General features: G+C 45.9%; 1 protein-coding gene across 1 annotated transcript in view; it reads left to right on the plus strand.

Moving 5' to 3' along the window:
- Positions 1 to 23,054, plus strand: part of sdhdb (succinate dehydrogenase complex, subunit D, integral membrane protein b) — a 37,431-nt gene extending 14,377 nt beyond the window's left edge. Inside the window, exons 3-4 of the mRNA XM_078199100.1 lie at positions 2,833 to 2,977; positions 18,363 to 23,054. Coding sequence (XP_078055226.1) covers positions 2,833 to 2,977; positions 18,363 to 18,528 — 311 coding nt within the window. The 3' untranslated portion in view covers positions 18,529 to 23,054. The remainder of the gene's footprint in view (positions 1 to 2,832; positions 2,978 to 18,362) is intronic.

The raw sequence follows: 23,054 nt of genomic DNA on the forward strand, positions 1-23,054 counted from the left end.
GAGTCTAGCGCCATATCCTGTTCTTATGAGGGCATCTTTCAGCGTCTGGAGGTGTCTGTTGCGATCCTCCTCATCCGAGCAGATCCTGTGTATATGGAGGGCTTGTCCGTAGGGGATGGCTTCTTTAACGTGTTTAGGGTGGAAGCTGGAGAAGTGGAGCATCGTGAGGTTATCCGTGGGTTTGCGGTACAGTGAGGTGCTGAGGTGACCGTCCTTAATGGAGATGCGTGTGTCCAAGAATGCAGCCGATTCCGGAGAGTAGTCTATGGTGAGTCTGATGGTGGGATGGAACTTGTTGATGTCATCATAGAGTTGTTTCAGTGATTGTTCACCATGAGTCCAAAGGAAGAAAATGTCATCGATGTATCTAGTGTATAGCATCGGTTGAAGGTCCCGTACGGTGAAGAAGTCTTGTTCGAACCTGTGCATGAAGAAGTTGGCATATTGAGGTGCGAATTTGGTCCCCATAGAATCATAGAATCATAGAAACCCTACAGTGCAGAAGGAGGCCATTCGGCCCATCGAGTCTGCACCGACCACAATCCCACCCAGGCCCTACCCCCATATCCCTACATATTTACCCGCTAATCCCTCTAACCTACGCATCTCAGGACTCTAAGGGGCAATTTTTAAGCGTGGCCCATCAACCTAACCCGCACATCTTTGGACTGTGGGAGGAAACCGGAGCACCCGGAGGAAACCCACGCAGACACAAGGAGAATGTGCAAACTCCACACAGACAGTGACCCAAGTCGGGAATCGAACCCAGGTCCCTGGAGCTGTGAAGCAGCAGTGCTAACCACTGTGCTACCGTGCCGCCCTTTTTTAAAAAGCAAGGATGAAACATTTGCTCCCATCTTCAGCCTGAAGTGCTGAGAGGATGATCCATCTTGGCCTGCCCCAGAAGTCCCGAGCATCACATATCATAGAAACCCTACATAGAATCATAGAAACTGATTTTCTATTCGGAAGAAGTCATCTTTCCCCATTCACCCGAATAAAACCCATGGCTGTTCCGTGTGTCCGGATGAAGAACTGGTTGTTGAAGGTGAAGATATTGTGGTCCAGGATGAAGCGGATGAGATGTAAAATTGCATCTGGAAACTGGCAGTTGTTGGCGCTGAGCACGGAGGCCGTTGCAGCAATGCCATCGTCATGGGGGATGCTGGTGTAGAGTGCCGAGACATCCATTGTGACGAGGAGCGCTCCTGGTTCAACTGCTCCATGTGTGCCGAGTTTCTGTAGGAAGTCCGTCGTGTTGCGACAAAAGCTGGGGGTTCTTTGTACAATGGGTTTCAGGATGCCCTCGACATAGCCGGAGAGGTTCTCGCACAGGGTCCCATTGCCCGATACGATGGGACGGCCGGGTGTGTTTGCCTTGTGTATCTTCGGGAGGCAGTAGAGATCTCCAACGCGGGGAGTACGTGGGATGAGAGCACGGAGGGTGTTCTGAAGGTCCGGATCAAAGGTCTTGATCAGAGTGTTGAGTTGACGGGTGTGTTCTTTGGTCGGATCTGCAGGTAACTGTCTGTAGTGTTCATTGATCACTGGCTGACTCATTGATCAACAGTTCCAACGCGCCACAGCGAAAAACCGCACCGACCTCCTCAGAAGACAAACACGGGACACAGTGGACAGAGTACCCTTCGTTGTCCAGTACTTCCCCGGAGCGGAGAAGCTACGGCATCTCCTCCGGAGCCTTCAACATGTCATTGATGAAGACGAACATCTCGCCAAGGCCATCCCCACACCCCCACTTCTTGCCTTCAAACAACCGCACAACCTCAAACAGACCATTGTCCGCAGCAAACTACCCAGCCTTCAGGAGAACAGTGACCATGACGCCACACAACCCTGCCACAGCAACCTCTGCAAGACGTGCCGGATCATCGACACAGATGCCATCATCTCACGTGAGAACACCATCCACCAGGTACACGGTACATACTCTTGCAACTCGGCCAACGTTGTCTACCTGATACGCTGCAAGAAAGGATGTCCCGAGGCATGGTACATTGGGGAAACTATGCAGACCCTGCGACAACGGATGAATGAACACAGCTCGACAATCACCAGGCAAGACTGTCCTCTTCCTGTTGGGGAGCACTTCAGCGGTCACGGGCATTCGGCCTCTGATATTCGGGTAAGCGTTCTCCAAGGCGGCCTTCACGACACACGACGGCGCAGAGTCGCTGAGCAGAAACTGATAGCCAAGTTCCGCACACACGAGGACGGCCTCAACCGGGATATTGGGTTCATGTCACACTATTTGTAACCCCCACAGAGTTTCACTGGCTGTCTTGTCTGGAGACAATACACATCTTTTTAGCCTGTCTTGATGCTCTCTCCACTCACGTTGTTTTGTTTCTTAAAGACTTGATTAGTTGTAAGTATTCGCATTCCAACCATTATTCATGTAAATTGAGTTTGTGTCTTTATATGCTCTGTTTGTGAACAGAATTCCCACTCACCTGAAGAAGGGGCTTGCAGCTCCGAAAGCTTGTGTGGCTTTTGCTACCAAATAAACCTGTTGGACTTTGACCTGGTGTTGTTAAACTTCTTTCTATGGCCAAGCCTGTTCTGAGGAAATAGAGGGATATAAGTGGTTGATTTTGGTAGGTAAACGTGATTGGCACAGGCTTGGAGGGAAAAAGGGCCTGTTCCTGTGCTGTACTGTTCTTTGTAATGCTGATTTGCAAACTGGAACCCTAGGGCTATTTACATGGCCTGTGCTGTACAATTAAGTTAGCATGGTTCGAGAGATTTGTATGTTGTGTGATCGACGCCATTATATCCAATCGTTGTGTCTCATTTTGTCCTTTCTTCTGTTAGCTGGTTCGAAAGCTGCCTCTCGACACTGGACTAGTGAGCGAATACTAAGTATAACATTACTGGGCCTTTTTCCTGCTGCGTACATCTACCCGGGAGCTGTCATGGATTTCTCACTGGCTGCAGCTGTTACTCTCCACGGTCACTGGTAAGATCATTTTTTAAGTTCTTGTGGTAATTTATCTTCTATTTCTTTCCTCAATGAATTATTGAGTCGAGGTAGACGACTCAGGAAGAATGATGGGAGTAATGAGAGGGAAATTGGGGTTGTTTCCTTTAGACTTTTTTATGCGTTCTTGGGATCTGAGCATTGCTGGGTAATTACTGCCCTTCCCCAATTACCCTTGAGGTTTGAAAGTTGTGAGCTGCCTTCTTGAATCACTGCCGTCCAGCTGGTGTAGGTTACGTCCACAGTGTTGTTCGAAAGGAAGTCCTCAGAATTTTAACCCCGCGATAGTGAAGGAATAGCAGTATCTTAATTAATTTACCCTTACAAGTGGTTCGGTAATTGAAGGGGGTTTGCTGATGATACCAAATTAGGTGGAAAGGTAAGCTATGGGAAGGACACAGTGAGGCTGCAAAGAGATATTGGCCGGTTCTGTGAGTGGACAACAAGATGGCAAATGGAGTATAAAGCAGCAAAATGTGAAGTTATTCATTTTGGTTATAATGAAAAAACAGAACATTTTTGAAAAAGATGACAAACTTGATAGGTAGAGTAAATTGGGTTTGTATACGCTGGAATTTAGAAGAATGAAAAGCAATCTCATTGAAATCTACAAAATTCTAAAGGGGCTTGATAGGGGAGACACTGAGAAATTGTTTCCACTGGTCGGGGAATCCAAAACATGGGGGTACGATCTCAGGTTAAGGGACCAATCATTTAGGACTGAGCTGTGGAGAAAATACTTCATTCAAAGGGTTGTGAATCTTTGAAATTCTCTACCCTGGAAGGTTGAAGATGGTGTTCCCATGCATATGCTGCCCTTGTCCTTCAAGGAGGCAAAAGAACAAAGAACAAAGAACAATACAGCACAGGAACAGGCCCTTCGGCCCTCCAAGCCCGTGCCGCTCCCCGGTCCAGGATTGAATCCTGAATCCAGGATCCCAGCCCAATTTTCCAGCCTATCTACATACCAATATCCTATCCACCGAGCTGTCCCTCACAGCTACGATGCTTTGTTCATTACAACCTATTAACTCACCCCCACCCCCCCATTCCAGACCATGTGATCCCCAGGGAGAGGCGAAAACCCAGAGTGAAAAACCCCAGGGCCAATATGGGGAAAAAAAAATCTGGGAAATTCCTCTCCGACCCCCTGAGGCGATCGAAACGAGTCCAGGAGATCACAATGGCCCTGATCGGAAAATGCTTCCCAACCCTAGTCATTTCCACTTCCATGAACACCATATGAATTCCCTGCCCCCGAGACAGGTTCCCAACTATCCGCAGTCTCGCTCTGTACTGGCACCAGCAAGATGATCATAGAATGAAGCCTTGAAACGAGAAACAAGGGACAATTAGCCCGCGCCGCTCCCTGGTCCAAACTAGACCACTCTTTTGTATCCCTCCATTCCCACTCCGTTCATATAGCTGTCTAGATAAGTCTTAAACGTTCCCAGTGTGTCCGCCTCCACCACCTTGCCCGGCAACACATTCCAGGCCCCCACGACCCTCTGTGTGAAATATGTCCTTCTGATATGTGTTAAACCTCCCCCCCTTCAAAGAACAAAGAACAGTACAGCACAGGAAACAGGCCTTCGGCCCTCCAAGCCTGTGCCGCTCCTTGGTCCAACTAGACCAATCGTTTGTATCCCTCCATTCCCAGGCTGCTCATGTGACTATCCAGGTAAGTCTTAAACGATGTCAGCGTGCCTGCCTCCACCACCCTACTTGGCAGCGCATTCCAGGCCCCCACCACCCTCTGTGTAAAAAACGTCCCTCTGATGTCTGAGTTATACTTCGCCCCTCTCAGCTTGAGCTCGTGACCCCTCGTGATCGTCACCTCCGACCTGGGAAAAAGCTTCCCACTGTTCACCCTATCTATACCCTTCATAATCTTGTATACCTCTATTAGATCTCCCCTCATTCTCCGTCTTTCCAAGGAGAACAACCCCAGTCTACCCAATCTCTCCTCATAGCTAAGACCCTCCATACCAGGCAACATCCTGGTAAACCTTCTCTGCACTCTCTCCAATGCCTCCACGTCCTTCTGGTAGTGCGGCGACCAGAACTGGACGCAGTACTCCAAATGTGGCCTAACCAGCGTTCTATACAGCTGCATCATCAGACTCCAGCTTTTATACTCTATACCCCGTCCTATAAAGGCAAGCATACCATATGCCTTCTTCACCACCTTCTCCACCTGTGTTGCCACCTTCAAGGATTTGTGGACTTGCACACCTAGGTCCCTCTGTGTTTCTATACTCCTGATGACTCTGCCATTTATTGCATAACTCCTCCCTACATTATTTCTTCCAAAATGCATCACTTCGCATTTATCCGGATTAAATTCCATCTGCCACCTCTCCGCCCAATTTTCCAGCCTATCTATATCCTGCTGTATTGCCCGACAATGCTCTTCGCTATCCGCAATTCCAGCCATCTTTGTGTCATCCGCAAACTTGCTGATTACACCAGTTACACCTTCTTCCAAATCATTTATATATATCACAAATAGCAGAGGTCCCAGTACAGAGCCCTGCGGAACCCCACTGGTCACAGACCTCCAGCCGGAAAAAGACCCTTCGACCACTACCCTCTGTCTCCTATGGCCAAGCCAGTTCTCCACCCATCGAGCCACTTCTCCTTGTATCCCATGAGCCTTAACCTTCTTAACTAACCTGCCATGTGGGACTTTGTCAAATGCCTTACTGAAATCCATATAGACGACATCCACGGCCCTTCCTTCATCAACCGTTTTTGTCACTTCCTCAAAAAACTCCACCAAATTTGTAAGGCACGACCTCCCTCTTACAAAACCATGCTGTCTGTCACTAATGAGATTGTTCCGTTCTAAATGCACATACATCCTGTCTCTAAGAATCCTCTCCAACAACTTCCCTACCACGGACGTCAAGCTCACCGGCCTATAATTTCCTGGGTTATCCCTGCTACCCTTCTTAAACAACGGGACCACATTTGCTATCCTCCAATCCTCAGGGACCTCACCCGTGTCCAAAGAAGCGACAAAGATTTCCGTCAGAGGCCCAGCAATTTCCTCTCTCGTCTCCCTGAGCAGTCGAGGATAGATGCCATCAGGCCCTGGGGCTTTGTCAGTTTTAATGTTCCCTAAAAAACCTAACACTTCCTCTCTCGTAATGGAGATTTTCTCTAACGGGTCAACACCTCCCTCCGAGACACTCCCGGTTAACACACCCCTCTCCTTCGTGAATACCGATGCAAAGTATTCATTTAGGATCTCCCCTATTCCCTTGGGTTCTAAGCATAATTCCCCTCCTTTGTCCCTGAGAGGTCCGATTTTCTCCCTGACAACTCTTTTGTTCCTAACGTATGAATAGAATGCCTTAGGATTCTCCTTAATCCTGCCTGCCAAGAACATCTCGTGCCCTCTTTTTGCCCTTCTAACTCCCCGTTTGAGATCTTTCTTACTCTCTCTGTATTCCTCCAGAGCTCCATCTGTTTTCAGTTGCCTGGACTTAACGTACGCCTCCCTTTTCATTTTAATCAGATCCTCAATTTCCCTGGTTATCCACGGCTCTCGAATCCTACCTTTCCTATCTTTCCTTTTTACAGGCACATGCCTATCCTGCAGCCTTATCAATAGTTCCTTAAAAGACTCCCACATGCCAGACGCGGACTTACCCTCGAACATCCTCTCCCAATCAACATCCACCAATTCCTGCTTAATCCGGCTATAGTCAGCCTTCCCCCAATTTAGCACCCTGCCCGTAGGACAGCACTCATCCTTGTCCATTACTATCCTAAAGTTAACAGAGTTGTGGTCACTATTTGCCACATGTTCCCCTACCGAAACTTTGACGACCTGACCGGGCTCATTTCCCAGAACTAGGTCCAGTATAGCCCCCTCTCTAGTCGGGCTATCTACATACTGTTCCAAAGAACCTTCCAGTACGCATTTTACAAATTCCTCCCCGTCCGGTCCCCCAGCTCTAAGCACTTTCCAGTCTGTGCCAGGGAAATTAAAGTCCCCCACTACAACAACCCTATGTTTTCTGCACCTATCCAGAATCTCCTGACATATCCTTTCCTCCACTTCCCGTGGGCTGTTGGGTGGTCTGTAGTACACCCCCAGCATAGTGACTGCACCCTTCCTGTTTCTGAGTTCCACCCACAGCGACTCAGTACATGACCCCTCTAAGTTGTCTACCCTCTGCACCGCGGTAATATGCTCCTTAACTAATATCGCTACTCCCCCACCTTTTTTAGCCCCTCCTCTGTCTCGCCTAAAACACTGATACCCCGGAATATTCAGCTGCCAGTCCTGTCCTTCTTTTAACCAAGTTTCCGTCACCGCAACCACATCCAAATTCCGCACAAGCATTAAGGCCCTAAGTTCGTCTGTTTTACCCGTTACACTCCTCGCATTGAAGCAGATGCACTCCAGACCTCCAGGCCCAGGCAGAGGATGATTGATAAACAAAGAAAATTACAGCACAGGAACAGGCCCTTCGGCCCTCCAAGCCTGCACCGACCGTGCTGCCCAACTGAACTAAAACTCCCTACCCTTTTGGGACCATATCCTTCTATTCCCATCCTATTCATGTATTCGCCCAGACGCCCCTTCAAAGTCACTATCGTATCTGCTTTCACTACCTCCCCCGGCAGCGAGTTCCAGGCACCCACCAACCTCTGTGTAAAAAAACCTGCCTCGTACATTACCTTTAAACCTTGCCCCTCGCACCTTAAACATATGCCCCCTAGTAATTGACTCTTCCACCCTGGGAAAAATCTTCTGACTACTCACTCTGTCCATGTCCCTCATAATCTTGTAGACTTCCATCAGGAATTTGTGTCGCTGTCACTGTGCACTGATGGTGGAAGGAGTGAAGGCTTAAGGTACCTTTATTTGTAAAGTAAGAAGTCTGACAACACCAGGTTAAAGTCCAACAGGTTTATTTGGTATCACGAGCTTTCGGAGCGCTGCTTCTTCATCAGGTGAGTGGAGACTTGGGTTCACAAGCTGGGCATATATAGACACAGACTCACAATTGCAAGATAATGGTTGGGATGCGAGTCTTTACAGGTAATCAAGTCTTTACAATGTGAGTGGAGAGAGGGCTAAGCATAGGCTAAAGAGGTGTGAATTCTCAAGCCAGGACACTTAGTAAGACTTTGCAAGCTCAGGCCAAATGGGCAGTGTGACATGAACCCAAGATCCCGGTTGAGGCCATCCTCGTGTGTGGAACTTGGCTATCATGACTATCAGTTTCTGCTTGGCGATTCTGCGTTGTTGTGTGTCTTGAAGGCTGTCTTGGAGAGCGCTTACCCGAAGATCGGAGGCTGAATGCCCTTGACTGCTGAAGTGTTCCCCGACAGGAAGGGAATACTCCTGCCTGGTGATTGTTGAGCGGTGTCTGTTCATCCGTTGTCGTATTGCAATTGTCGTATCTTGCAATTGAGTCTATGATTATATATGCCCTGTTTGTGAACCCAACTCTCCACTCACCTGATGAAGGAGCAGCGCTCCAAAATCTCATGATACCAAATAAACTTGTTGGACTTTAACCTGGTGTTGTGAGACTTCTTACTGTGCCCACCTCAGTCCAACGCCGGCATCTCCACATCATTGATAAAGGCAGAAACTAAGCTAATTGGAGCGGAATGTCGCTGAGATTTCATTTGAGCTGTTAACTTTTTAAATGTGGTATTGGTCCTCAGTCTCAAGGTATCACGGATAAAATTCAGACACAATTCCAGGACCTGATTGCCATCCATGGCCTATCCTTGGGTTACTGCATGTGTATGTAGATGTCAGGTGAGAACAAGATGGTTTGAGGCTGTGGTACAATATGGCCATTTACCCAAGGAAGAGAAGGATGAAGCTCTGACCTCAGCATGCATCAGTGGCCTTCAGATTAGTTGGTTTGAAATTTGGAAGGAAGAGAATTACTAACCAGTTGTGACTCTGCTCTGTATGTGGAGGACGCTTGTGTTCCTTGTATTGCTTGCTCAATAGAAGCCAAATGAATGTTTTGGACAAGAGTGACCCATTTGCTTCTGAACTGGATGGGGTCAGTCTGCCTCAATTCTTCACCGATTGGATCATCAGGACAATGTTCTCAAACCCCATCTGGAACCCCTGATCCCTCCCTATCTCTGTAATCTCCTCCAGTGCTATAACCTTCTGAGGCCTCCGCACGTTCCTGGTTTTAATCACTCCATCATCACTGACCATGCCTTCAGCTGTGTAGGCCCTCAACGCTGGAATTCCCTCTCTACATCTCTCCACCTGTCTCCTTTAGGTTGCTGTTAAAAACCTACCTCTCTGGCCAAGCATTTGGTTTGATGATGTTGCTGAGAAGTACCTGGGATATTTCACTACATTCAAGGCGCTATATAAATATGAATTGATGCTGTTTTGGATAAATGCAAGCCTTGCCCCACATTGTTCGATTATGTCCATTAACTGAACTATACAATGGCCAATGCAACTTTCACGTTGGTGATGGCTGGAGCATGACAGGAATCAATTATTAAGTTTGCTTACAGTAAATGTACACTTGAAAATAATCAGAGTGCCGGCGAGAAGCAATTAATCACTTTTTTGTTCCAGATGTGACGTAATGTTTCTCTGCTCTCAGGTCACTTGAGCTGAAAGTAGAATTTGTGGTTGCCCCACACATTTCCTGACAGTGCTCTGAATTCAATCAGTTCAACTGAATTCTCTGGTTTGAAAGAATATTTTTGGTTTGATGCTTATGAAAAAGCAGTTCACCACTGTCTGTTTTTTCCATTAGGGAAATCAATTTGTAGAGTTTACAGTAACTGGTTGGGGGGTGGGGGGGCGGGTGAAGAGAGAGAGAGAGAGCAGGGGAACAGGAGTAGAGCAGTAACTGGATGAATAACGCAGTATGGTAACCTTAATGGTGCTTGCCAGGATTCATTCTGGACATTGCTCGAAGATAGTACAGGAGAAGGTGAATAGCCAGAGGTCGTTGTACATATTGGTACTAACGACATAGGTAGGAAGGGTGATGAGGTCCTGCTGCAGCAGTTTAGGGAGTTAGGTAGAAAGTTAAAAAGCAGGACCTCTAGGGTTGTAATCTCAGGATTACTCTCTGTGCCATGTGCTAGTGAGGCTAGGAATAGGAAGATAATGCAGCTCAACACGTGGCTAAACAGCTGGTGTAGGAGGGAGGGTTTCAGACATCTGGACCACTGGGGTCTCTTCCAGGGCAGGTGGGACCTGTGCAAGAAGGACGGGTTGCATCTAAACCGGAAGGGTATAAATATTCTATGATTCTGGCCGGGAGGTTTGCTAGAGTCACACAGGAGGATTCCAACTAGTTTGGCAGGGGGGTGGGAACCAAAGCAAAGGTGAATTAGCTGAAGGGGACCCAGAGAGTAGGGCCAGTAAGACTCAGAGAAACAGCAGGCAGGGTGAGGTTGCTAATCAGAGGGTCTGGTGGAGTGAAATGCATTTGTTTCAATGTGAGAAGTGTAACAGGTAAGGCAGATGAACTTAGAGCTTGGATTAATACTTGGAACTATGATGTAGTTTGCCATTACAGAGACTTGGTTAAGGGAAGGACAGGATTGGCAGCTTAACATTCCAGGATACAGATGTTTCAGGCGGGATAGAAGGGGATGTAAAAGGGGTGGGGGAGTTGCGCTGCTGGTTAAGGAGAATATCATAGCTGTACTGCGGGAGGACACCTCGGAGGGCTCATACAGCGAGGCAATATGGGTAGAGCTCAGAAATAGGAAGGGTGCAGTCACAATGTTGGGAGTTTACAATAGGCCACCCAACTTCCAGCAGGAGGTAGAGGAACAGATATGTAGGCCGATTTTGGCAAGGTGTAAAAGTAACAGGGTTGTTGTGGTGGGAGATTTTATCTTCCCCTATATTGACTGGGACTCACTCAGTGCTAGGGGCGTGGATGGGGCAGAGTTTGTTAGGAGCATCCAGTAGGGCTTCTTGAAACAGTATGTGGATAGTCCAATTAGGGAAGGGGCCATCCTGGACCTGGTATTGGGGAATGAGCCTGGCCAGGTGGTCGATGTTTCAGCAGGGGAGCAGTTCGGGAACAGTGACCACAATTCAGTAAGCCTTAAGATACTGATGGATAAATATAAGTGTAGGCCTCAAGTTAAGATGCTAAATTGGGGGAAAGCTAATTAGAACAACATTAGGCAGGAACTGAAGAATGTAGATTGGCGGCAGATGTTTGAGGACAAATCAGCATCTGGCATGTGGGAGGCTTTCAAGTGCAAGTTGATAGGGATTCAGGACCAGCACATTCCTGTCAGGATGAGGGATAAGTATGGCAAGTTTTGGGAACCTTGAATAACAAGAGATATTGTGAGCCTAGTCAAAGAGAAAAAGGAAACATTTGTCAAAGTTAGGAGGCTGGGAACACACGAAGCAAGTGTGGAATACAAGGAAAGTAGAAAGAAACTTGAGTAAGGAAGGCCAAAAGGGGTCACGAAAAAGCATTGGCCAGCAGGATTAAGGAAAATTCCAAGGCTTTTTATACATATATAAAGAGCAAGAGGGTTGGCCCACTCAAGGACAAGGGAGGGAATCTGAGTGGAGCCAGAGGAAATGGGTGAGGTATTAAATGAGTACTTTGTGTCAGTATTCAGCAAAGAGAAGGATTTAGTGGATGATGAGTCTGGGAAAGGGTGTGTAGATAGGTTGAGTCATGTTGAGGTCAAAAAGGAGGAGGCATTGGGGTTCTTGAGAGACATTAAGATAGACAAGTCCCCAGGGCCTGATGGGATATACCCCAGAATACTGAGAGAGGCAAGGGAGGAAATTGCTGGGGCCTTGAGAGAAATCTTTGTATCCTCACTGGCTACAGGGGAGGTCCCAGAGGAGAATAGCCAATGTTGTTCCTTTTTTCAAAAAGGGTAGCAAGAATAATCCAGGTAGTTACAGGCCGGTGAGCTGTGTGTCAGTGGTAGACAAATTATTGGAGAGGATTCTTCGAGACAGGATTTATTCCCACGTAGAAATAAGTGGACGTATTAGTGAGAGGCAACATGGTTTTGTGAAGGGGAGATCGTATCTCCCTAATTTGATCGAGTTTTTCGAGGAAGTGACTGATGAGGGTAGGGCAGTGGATGTTGTCTACATGGACTTCAGTAAGGATTTTGACAAGGTCCCTCATGGCAGACTGGTGCAGAAGGTGAAGTCGCATGGGATCAGAGGTGAGCTAGCAAGGTGGATACAAAACTCGGTCAAAGAAGACAAAGGGTAGCAGTGGAAGGGTGTGTTTCTGAATGGAGGGCTGTGACAAGTGGCTTTCCTCAGGGATCAGTGCTGGGACCTTTGCTATTTGTAATATATATAAATGATTTGGAGGAAAACGTAACTGGCTTGATTAGTAAGTTTGCGGACAACACAAAGGTTGGTGGATTTGCGGATAGCGATGAGGACCATCAAAGGATACAGCAGGATATAGATTGGTTGGAGACTTGGACAGAGAGATGGCAGATGGAGTTTAATCCGGACAAATGTGAGGTAATGCATTTTGGAAGGTCTAATGCAGATAGGAAATATACAGTAAATGGCAGAACCCTTGAGTATTGATAGGCAAAGGGATCTAGTGTACAGGTACACAGGTCACTGAAAATGGCAATGCAGGTGGAGAAGGTAGCCAAGAAGGCATATGGCATGCTTGCTTTCATCGGCGGGGGCATCGAGTTTAAAAATTGGCAAGTCATGTTGCAGCTCTATAGAACGGTAGTTAGGTCGCACGTGGAATATAGTGTTCAATTCTGGTCGCCACACTACCAGAAGGATGTGGAGGCTTTGGAGAGAGTATAGAAAAGATCTACCAGGATGTTGCCTGGTATGGAGGGCATTAGCTATGAGGAGGGGTTGGAGAAACTTGGTTTGTTCTCACTGGAACGACGGAGGTTGAGGGGCGACCTGATAGAAGACTACAAGATTATGAGAGGCATGGACAGAGTGGATAGTCAGAAGCTTTTTCCCAGGGTGGAAGAATCAATTACTAGGGGGCATAGGTTTAAGGTGCGAGGGGCAAGGTTTAAAGGAGATGTACGAGGCAAGTTTTTTTACACAGACGGTGGTGGGTGCCTGGAACTCGCTGCCGGGGGAGGTAGTGGAAGCAGATACGATAGTGAGTTTTAAGGGGTGTCTTGACAAATACATGAATAGAATGGGAATAGAGGAATATGGTCCCTGGAAGGGTCGGGGGTTTTAGTTCAGTCGGACAGCATGGTCGGTGCAGGCTTGGAGGGCCGAAGGGCCTGTTCCTGTGCTGTAATTTTCTTTGTTCTTTGTGAGCAGAATCAAGTTCAGCTTTGATTAAAATGCTTGACCATGCTTGCTTTATAGGCTTGCGCACCAAGCGTGCTCACTTAGCGAGATGTCCAGCCTCTGCTGGTGACTGTGAAACCATTATCAGCGTTGAGTTAGCACCTTGAGCAACCAAAGCAAAATTAACCAAACCAGTTTATGAAATGGCAAAACCGGCCTTTTAACTTTGAAGTTTATTTATTAGTGTCACAAGTAGGCTTACATTATCACTGCAATGAAGTTACTCTGAAAATTCCCTAGTCTCCACACTCTGGCACCTGTTCGGGTCATGATGTGGAGATGCCGGCGTTGGACTGGGGTAAACACAGTAAGAAGTTTAACAACACCAGGTTAAAGTCCAACAGGTTTATTTGGTAGCAAAAGCCACACAAGCTTTCGGAGCTGCAAGCCCCTTCTTCAGGTGAGTGGGAATTCGGGTACACAGAGGGAGAATTTAGCATGGCCAGTGCACTTAACCAGCACATCTTTCGGACTATGGGAGGAAACTGGAGCACCCGGAGGAAACCCACGCAGACACTGGACAAATGTGCAGACTCCACACAGACAGTGACCCAAGCCAGGAATCGAATCAGAGGCAACAGTGCTAACCACTGCTACCATGTCACCCACTGTTGTATTTATGGCATGTTTTGTTTATTGCTTTGGACAGGCCTGTGCTATTGGATACTTTCTTCCATTTAAAATTGGAAGTGTGACATCCTGTTCTGCAGTATCTGCTCAGTGGTCAACTGTCTGCACCCACATCCCATAACACTGCCCTTCTCCGTACCTGCGTTACTTTTAGCTCTATTTGAAGCAACTACAAATAATGTTTTGTACTGCTGACTCTTTTAACTTCTTTTGTTCTTTTAGTCTTTTATTTTTCTCTACTCTGATTCAAAAGATATTGGCTGATGTTTAGATTATAAGTTTGTCACCAAGGTGACAAAGCAAGGAAATTAGAGAGAGTATCCGATCTAAGGAAGACACATACAGATTGGCCAAGAAAAATAATAGGCCTGAGGATTGGGAGCAGTTTAGAATTCAGCAAAGAAGGACCAAGGGATTGATTAAGAAGGGGAAAATCCAGTATGAAAGTAAGCTTGCAGGGAACATAAAGACTGACGCTGAGTTTCCATAGATACGTGAAGAAAAAGAGGTTGGTGAAAACAAATGTAGGTCCCCTACAGACACAAACGGGGGAATGTATAATAGGGGACAAAGAAATGGCCGAGCAACTGAATACATACTTTGGTTCTGCCTTCACAAAAGGGGACAAAAATTAAATACCACAAATGTTGGCAAATGCAAGATTTAGTGAGAGGGAAGAACTGAGGGAGATCAATATTAGTAGAGAAATGGTGCTGGAAAAATTGATGGGATTGAAGGCGGATAAATCCCCAGGGCTTGACAATCTTGATTGAAGGCGGACAATCCCCAGGGCTTGTCTGCGTGGGTTTCCTCCGGGTGCTCCGGTTTCCTCCCACAGGCCAAAGATGTGCGGGTTAGGTTGATTGGCCAGGTTAAAAATTGCCCCTTAGAGTCCTGGGATGCGTAGGTTAGAGGGATTAGCGGGTAAATATGTGGGGGTAGGGCCTGGGTGGGATTGTGGTCGGTGCAGACTCGATGGGCCGAATGGCCTCCTTCTGCACTGTAGGGTTTCTATGATTTCTATGATTTCTATCTACATCCCAGAGTACTTAAGACAGTGGCTCTAGAAATAGTGGATGCATTGGTGGTCATCTTCCAGGATTCTATGGACTCTGGAACAGTCCCCTGCAGATTGGAGGGTAGCTAATGTCACTCCAATATTCAAAAAGGGAGATAGAGAGAAAACAGGGAATTATAGCCCAATAAGCTTAACATCAGTAGTGGGGAAAATCTCAAATCCATTATCAAGGACTTTATAGCAGAGCGTTTAGAAAGCAGTGGCAGGATCAGACAGAGTCAGCATGGGTTTCTGAAGGGGAAATCATGCTTGACAAATCTGTTGGAATTCTTTGAAGATGTAACTAATGGAGTTGACAAGGGGGAACCAATCGATGTGGTATATTTGGACTTTCAGAAAGCTTTTGACAAAGTCCCGCACAAGACATCATGCAAGATTAAAGTACATGAGATTGGGGGAAGTGTATTGAGATGGATAGAAAACTGGTTGGCAGAGAGGAAACAAAGAATAGGAATTAATTGGTGCTTTTCAAATTGGCAGGCAGTAATCCACAGGGATTGGTGCTGGGACCCCAGCTCTTCACAATATATATTGATTTGGATGAGGGAACAAAATGTAACATCTCAAAGTTTGCAGATGATACCAGGTTGGGTGGGAGGATGAACTGTGACAAGGATGCAGCGATCCTTCAGAATGATCTGGACAGGTTGGGTGAGTGGGCTAATCAATGCAGATGCAGAATAATTTGGATAAATGTGAGGTTATTCACTTTGGAAGCAAAAACATTAAGGCAGATTACTACCTGAATGGCTGTAAATTGGGAGAGGGGAGTGTGCAGCGGGACCTGGGTGTCCTTGTGCACCAGTCACTGAAGGTAAGCATGCAGGTGCAGCAGGCGGTAAAGAAGGGAAATGGTATGTTGGCCTTCATTGCGAGAGGTTTTGAGTACAGGAGCAGGGATGTGTTGTTGCAATTATACAGGGCCTTGGTGAGGCCACACCTAGAGTATTGTGTGCAGTTTTGGTCTCCTTTTCTGAGGAAGGATGTTCTTGCTCTCGAGGGAGTGCAGCAAAGGTTTACCAGACTGATTCCGGGGATGGTGGGACTGATGTATGAGGAGAGATTGACTAGGTTACGATTGTTTTCGCTCGAGTTCAGACGAATGAGGGGGGATCTCATAGAGACTTATAAAATTCTAACAGGACTAGACAGGGTAGATGCAGGGAGGAAGTTCCCGATGGTGGGGGAGTCCAGAACCACCAGGGGTCACAGTCTGAGGATTCGGGGTAGACCATTTAGGACGGAGGTGAGGAGACATTTCTTCACCCAAAGAGTGGTGAGCCTGTGGAATTCATTACCACAGGAAGTAGTTGATACCAAAACATTGAACGTATTCAAGAGATGGCTAGATATGGCACTTGGGGTGAATGGGATCAAAGGTTATGGGGAGAAAGCAGGATTAGGCTATTGAGTTGGATGATCAGCCATGATCGTAATGAATGGTGGAGCAGGCTCGAAGGGCCGAATGGCCTCCTCCTATCTTCTATGTTTCTATAAAACTTCCAGGGATCAATGGAGAAAACTGAGGGAACTAAACTAACCTAGGAAACAAGGGACTTCATAATGTGCAGTAGTTCTATAATTGTGCATAGGGTATGGTTGGGCCACCTTTGGAATACTGTGCGTATCCCATAATGGAGTGAGTGTGTAAAATGTTGATGTCAGAGATGAAAAACAACAATGTGGAAAGACCAATCGGAAATATTTGATCTGAAACAGGGAAGGCCAGGATAAAGAATTAAGAGTTTTTAATAATGATGATGGGCTTTGATAGCGTGAAAATAATGGATGGGAACTCAGTAATGAAGGGTTCGTTGATTTAAAATTTCTTACCTCCCGCGCTGCAGTAACCGCCTTCAAAACTGCTTTTATAAATTTGGTCTAGATTGGGTGCTCAAGTCTGCAGTGAGGCTTGAACCCACAACCTTATGACTTAGAGATAAGAATGCTGCTATTCCTCTCCCCTTCCCCTGGGCTTTCTTTTCTTTATTTCTGCAGCACGGGGACACAAGTTAGATTCCTGTTGGGGAATATTTCCAGAAGTGTCTCCTTGGAGCACTTATATGCCGCTTCACCTTGGAGCAAACTTTCCGATTTTCCTTCCTTGCTAAATGTACTATGCCCAGGGCAGCAGAGTGATGTAAGCAGCTTCATGGGAATCGCGTTGCTGCGGAAGTCCTGAATCTGATCATTCTGCCCAGTTTCAGTTCCTTGAGATTTATCTGGTGCCTATTCCTGAAAGTGGAATATCACACTCAATCATTTTGGTTTTTTTTGTTCTCACTCAGTTGTCCTTGCTTTGCTCTCGACATTTTCTGGTTTAACTTTGTTCACTGTTTATAAAAAAAACTTTCCAAATATAGGAACAGGAAGAGGCCGTTCAGCCCCTCAAGCCTGTCCAGCACTCAATGAGATCATGACTGATCAGCAGCGTAACCCCACGCACCTGTCTTTGCCCCATACCTGCCGAACAGAGTTCTAAATTTCCACCAACCTATGCATGAAGAAGTGTTGCCAAATTTCACTCCTGAAGGGTCAGGCTCTAATTTCTTTTACCCAACATATATTAAATGTACAGATAGAAGCTTAATGACGAGTCCTACTTTGCTCAAAATGTTATAGATTTCTCAAAGTAGAACAAATAAATTTACAGGCGACCCAGTGGCACAGTGGTTAGCACTGCTGCCTCACAGCTCCAGGGGCCTGGGTTCGATTCCCGGCTTCGGTCACTGTCTGTGTGGAGTCTGCACGTTCTCCCTGCGTCTGTGTGGGTTTCCTCCGGGCGCTCCGGTTTCCTCCCATAGTCCAAAGATGTGCAGGTGAGATGGTTCGGCCATGCTAAATTCTCCCTCCGTGTACCCGAACAGGTGCCGGAGTCTAGGGGATTTTCACGGTAACTTCATTGCAGTGTGAATGTAAGCCTACTGATGACTAATAAATAAACTTTAAACTTAAGAAAAAACGTTATGGGTTGAGAACCATAGAATCCCTATAGTGCAGAAAGAGGCCATTTGGCCCATTGGGTCTGCACTAACTCACTGAAAGAGCACCCCACCAGCCCCTCCCCTCCACCTTATCCCACTAACTCCATGCATTTACCATGGCTAATCCACCTAACCTGTACATATTTGGACATGTAGATTTAATATGCTTGCAATGGCACCATAGTAGGGTGGGACAGCGTTTCTTATCCTAAATTACAACCTGGGCAAACACAGGCTTTCGCTACGGAATGCGAAATGGATGCCATGAGCAATAATTTGGAATTTTGTTCACTGCCTGCTTATTTCCTCAGTTAATATTTTTTCCTTAACCAATCTGCTTTCTTTCAGGGGCCTTGGTGAAATAGTCACAGATTACGTACACGGAGAAATTAAGATGAAGCTCGCCAAGATAGGCCTCCACGTACTGTCAGCTGTCACTTTCGCTGGCCTGTGTTACTTCAATTACCACGACGTGGGGATCTGCAAGGCTGTTGCAGTGGTGTGGAGCCTCTAATTCTCTACCTGATCATGATGCCGTCCAATCAACTGAACCATCTTGCTTTGTTTTTAAAAAAACTATATATATATATATATTTCATTTTTGACAAATCACAATAATTATTTCTTTACAAAGAGCTGAGAAAATGGAAACGTTTTTCCGAATGTATCTTATGAAACCTTTGTCTACACTGATCGTAGATGTTGCCTTATGTCATCCAGTCATACCACCAGTCTTGTGATTAAGTTGCACTTCCCACCACAGTGTGTGCAAGTTCCCGTTGCAAAAACTGTCATTTATTTTTAGTGCATATCCAATATTATATCACACCACACAAACCAGAATTAATTTGATTCACACCAAACAAAAATCGTCATTTTATTTGCATCAAATTGTGTTTTTAACCAAGTCGTTGCATATTTACAACATGGGAGCAGACCCTGCTGCTGTTTATGCTGCACACGAGCCTCCTCCCACCCTACCAACTCTCATCCTGTCACCATATCCTTCTGTCCGTTCCTCCCTCCCTCTCCTGTTTATATAGGTACAGGTTTGAATGAGCTTGTTTTCATTGTCTTGTTTGTCAGAGCAAGACCCCAGAAACTTCCCTTCTCTTTCCTCCGCACTCCACCGACCATTCCCCCCCCCCCGAACTTTGCTCCTGAAATCTGTTCGTCGTTGGAGAATAAAATCCACAAGTGTCTTTTCATCTTGTAATGAAATGTCGTTAAACAGCAGCATCAGAGTGCTTTGTAAGGCAGTGTGCTGTGCTCTGTTCTTGATAATTGTAACTAGAGAACGGAAGTTTCTTATGGGATGGGAAGGCACCAATCAGCGCTTTTAGTTCTGTCTTTGGAGCTGGTGCATCCCCCTGTCCCGCACAATGGTTTTCACAGGTTCCGGTGTGTAAAGATTTTGGACGGGCCCATATCTCACATTTCACCGTAGCTTTCAGCACTGATCATTTCAACGAGCCATGAGGAGGAGGTGTGGAAAGATGCCATGACCAGCGTGTCTGGTTGTTGGTGTGATCTGTGAGGGGGGCGGGTGGGGGTGAGCTGGGCTGGGTGGTCTCAGTCTGGCAGACAGACCCATTGCAGAACAAAGGGAATTTTAGCATCTGTCTGGCCCGGTGACCTGGCGCTTCATTGTGACATTTGGATATCAGAAATAGTAAATCTAATTCACCTACATCCCTAACTTCATTCGCTCTTCGAATTTTTCAACAAAACTATTTGAAGGAAGTTTGCATGATAATTTTGGGTTGAACGTTACTTGTTTTTTAAATCCTTAATTTACTAGCTGTAATCGCTAATTACCTGATGATCTCTGCTGTTTCTGGGAGTATGCTGTGTGCTGTAACTCCGACACTCTAACAGTGACTGTACTTCAAAAGATATTTAATTGGCCTGTAAAGAATGTCCTGAAGGTTCCATAAAAATGCAAGTCTTGTCATAGCAAAGCTGAATGGACACAAGACAGAGAATTTGTCTGTCTAGCCCTTTCTCTACTGGAGTTGGGCTTGATTCTGCCATCTCAACACTGATTCTGCAGGCTCTCACAATAGGGACTGGCTGCCAGCCTTAAAAGAATGAATCAAAGCGTAGAGGCCCAGCTGTCTGTTTTGGGAACTCGAGAGGGGAAAGAGAGACCATCCAGTTTTTCTCCAGGTCACGATTAAGTGAGTAGAGCTGTAGTGTATATTTGTGAATGTTAGCCACTAACGAGATTTTGCTTGCCTGTGATATTTCCCCCACGGTTGGGTCAACAATTCACACCCCTTGTCCAGGATCACATAAGATATGTCTGGTTGAGGGAATTCCCTTTTGGAACCTTCCCACAGTGAGTTAATGAATGTCTTTGGCGGGGGAGAAAATAAAAAGTTTTTTTTTTGATAAAGCATCCAGGAATGTTTGGATTTGGATAATGGACAAGCTTTATTGTTGTGGTTTAGGATCTTTCTGTACGCTTTAATTGGAATATCTTAATTAAACCATGAAATAAAACTCAACATCACATAAAATTCAAAAGAACATAAGAAATTCAAGGAAATGGTGACTACTGTATAGCCAGTCAAGCCTACTCCATCATTCTGTATGATCACAGCAGCTTTTGCCTCCGCTCTCTCACCTGCTCACAAATCTAAGAGATCAGATATCTACATTCAATGATGGAGCATCCTTAATCCACTGGTAGAGAATTCCAAAGATTCACTACTTTCTGAGCGAAGAGATTTAAGGACGGCTCACTAATTAGCCCTGCAGCCTCCCAGCACCAGGGACCCGGGTTCCATTCCAGCCTTGGGTGTCTGTGTGAGTTTGCATGTTCTCTCCGTGTCTGCGTGGTTTTCTTCCGGGTGCACCAGTTTCCTCCCGCAGTTCCAGAGATATGCAGGTTCAGTGGATTGGCTACACTAAATTGCCCCTTAATGTCCCAAGATGTGTAGGTTAGAGGGATTAGTGGGGTAAATGCATGGGGTGAAGGAAATGAGGTGGGGGTGGGCCTGGGTAAGATGCTCTGTCAGAGAGTCCGTGTAGACTTGATGGGCCGTATGTCCTCCTTCTGCCCTGTAGGGATTCTATGATTTCTCAATCTCAGCCCTAAGCAGGCCACCCCTCATCTTGGTCTCCATATTCTAGATTCCTTAGCCAGAGAAAATAACCTCTCCGTCACTACCCTGTTGGAGTATGGTACACTATTTATCTGTCCCAGTGGAAAGTTCGTGGCAGATGCTAATGGCTACAGTGAAGAAAACTGGGCAAAAAATAAGATTCACTACTTAAACTGGATAATCCGTTAGATTATAACGCAGTATAAGCAGCGGGTAGAAATAGCAAACTTTGGGTTTCCAACGGGTGCTCCGGTTTCCTCCCACAGCCCAAAGGTGTGCAGGTTTGGTGGATTGGCCATGCTAAATTACCCCTTAGTGTCAGGGGAACCAGCTAAGATAAATGCATAGGGATACGGGGATAGGGCCTGGGTGGGATTGTGGTTGGTGCAGACTCGATGGGCTGAATGGCCTCTTTCTGCACTGTCGGATTCTACGATTCCATGCTGTATTGGTTTCAGATGGAATTCTATCCAATATATTACATTACAGCATCTGAATCCTTTGGTTCGAGTGCAGTTTCATAGAATCATAGAAACCCATCAGGATTCATCAGTCACTGTGTGAGTATTCCCAACTGGCTGCTGTTAATATACAACTAAGTTTGCACAATCTTTCTTCTTGAGTTTGAGTCATATTAAGCTACCAAAAGGTCTCACCCTAACCTAGCACATAACAGGTGATAACTGCAGACTGTCTAGGCTGTCATTTCACTGTCCAGTTTATGTCTGTGAGATTCATGTGGCTACAGGAGAGTAAATTGTGCAGGGTTTGGTTTGGTGAGGCCTGCCTCACAAGCTGTGATTTCAGCACGTACCTCACCAATAACAAGGAGCCTTCATAGATTTGGAGGAAATTGGGAGAGAAAGGAACGTCCCTTCTCAGAAGTCACAATGCGATGGATTTGCACCTGTAGGAACATTTTGCCATGGTGCATATTTTCCTGTCTCCTCCCGCGTAAATGATGTGTAAAAAGGCAGGCAGGATGCATGCTTTTTGAACAGATCAATGGATCCCACGTGGTCGTGCCTTGCAGAATAACTGAGGGCATTGTCTATTATAAGAAGTGGAACGTTAGATCATGTAATGCACAATGCCTCATTCTGCAGTGACACTGGAGGAGTGGAAGACCCGGTATCTGGAAGACCACGAGGTCTAACTCCAGTACCCCCCCTTCAAGGTCTTTTACAAACAAACTGCAGTGGGTTAATTTGATGCCAATAACTGGCACTCCTCATACTTCAAAAATGTGACCAGTTTGTACTTGGGAGCCACTGAAGTAAAGCAGGTGAATTATAGGTGAAAGCCCAACATCTGTCAATTCACAAAATAATCCAGTGACCTGAATATATCAATGAGTGGTTAATCCTTAACTGGACTGAATTCATCTCGGTGTAGTCTTGAATGTTTTCTCTGTGCTGTGGCTCAGATGAATTCCATGCTTATGTCACGATAGAACCAGTGAAGTATCAGCATCCAAAATTGCCCTTCCTTCAATTGACTATTTCTGCTCCAGGTGTTGTTTTCACAGATGTTGATGCATTGCGATGTCCTGGTTACAGCTAATTTGCTGAGGGAGATTGCTCTATTCGTGGCATGACTGAGGGCGCATAGGCACACATTAAATGCCATAACGTTTTGTATACTGGCAAGTACAGCTAGTTTCTCAACTAGTGTAAATGTATAATATGTTCCTTTAAAAGTTGGCATTTGTTTAAGAACAATTGTTTAAGTCAGTAACATTTAGAAATATATAATTCTCTATATAATTAGCAATCCTAGATACTTAAAATATTGATCAATCAGTTTCAATGATGGTTATTATGAGAATTTTCTGCATTCAGGCAAGTATTTAATTCTTTGTACATAAATTGTAAACTACAACTTTGAGCTGTAATGATGCTCCAGTAAATTTGAAACAGAATAAAACTAT

The sequence above is a fragment of the Mustelus asterias genome, chromosome 27, assembly GCF_964213995.1.
Source record: "Mustelus asterias chromosome 27, sMusAst1.hap1.1, whole genome shotgun sequence".
Classification (NCBI taxonomy): Eukaryota; Metazoa; Chordata; class Chondrichthyes; order Carcharhiniformes; family Triakidae; genus Mustelus; species Mustelus asterias.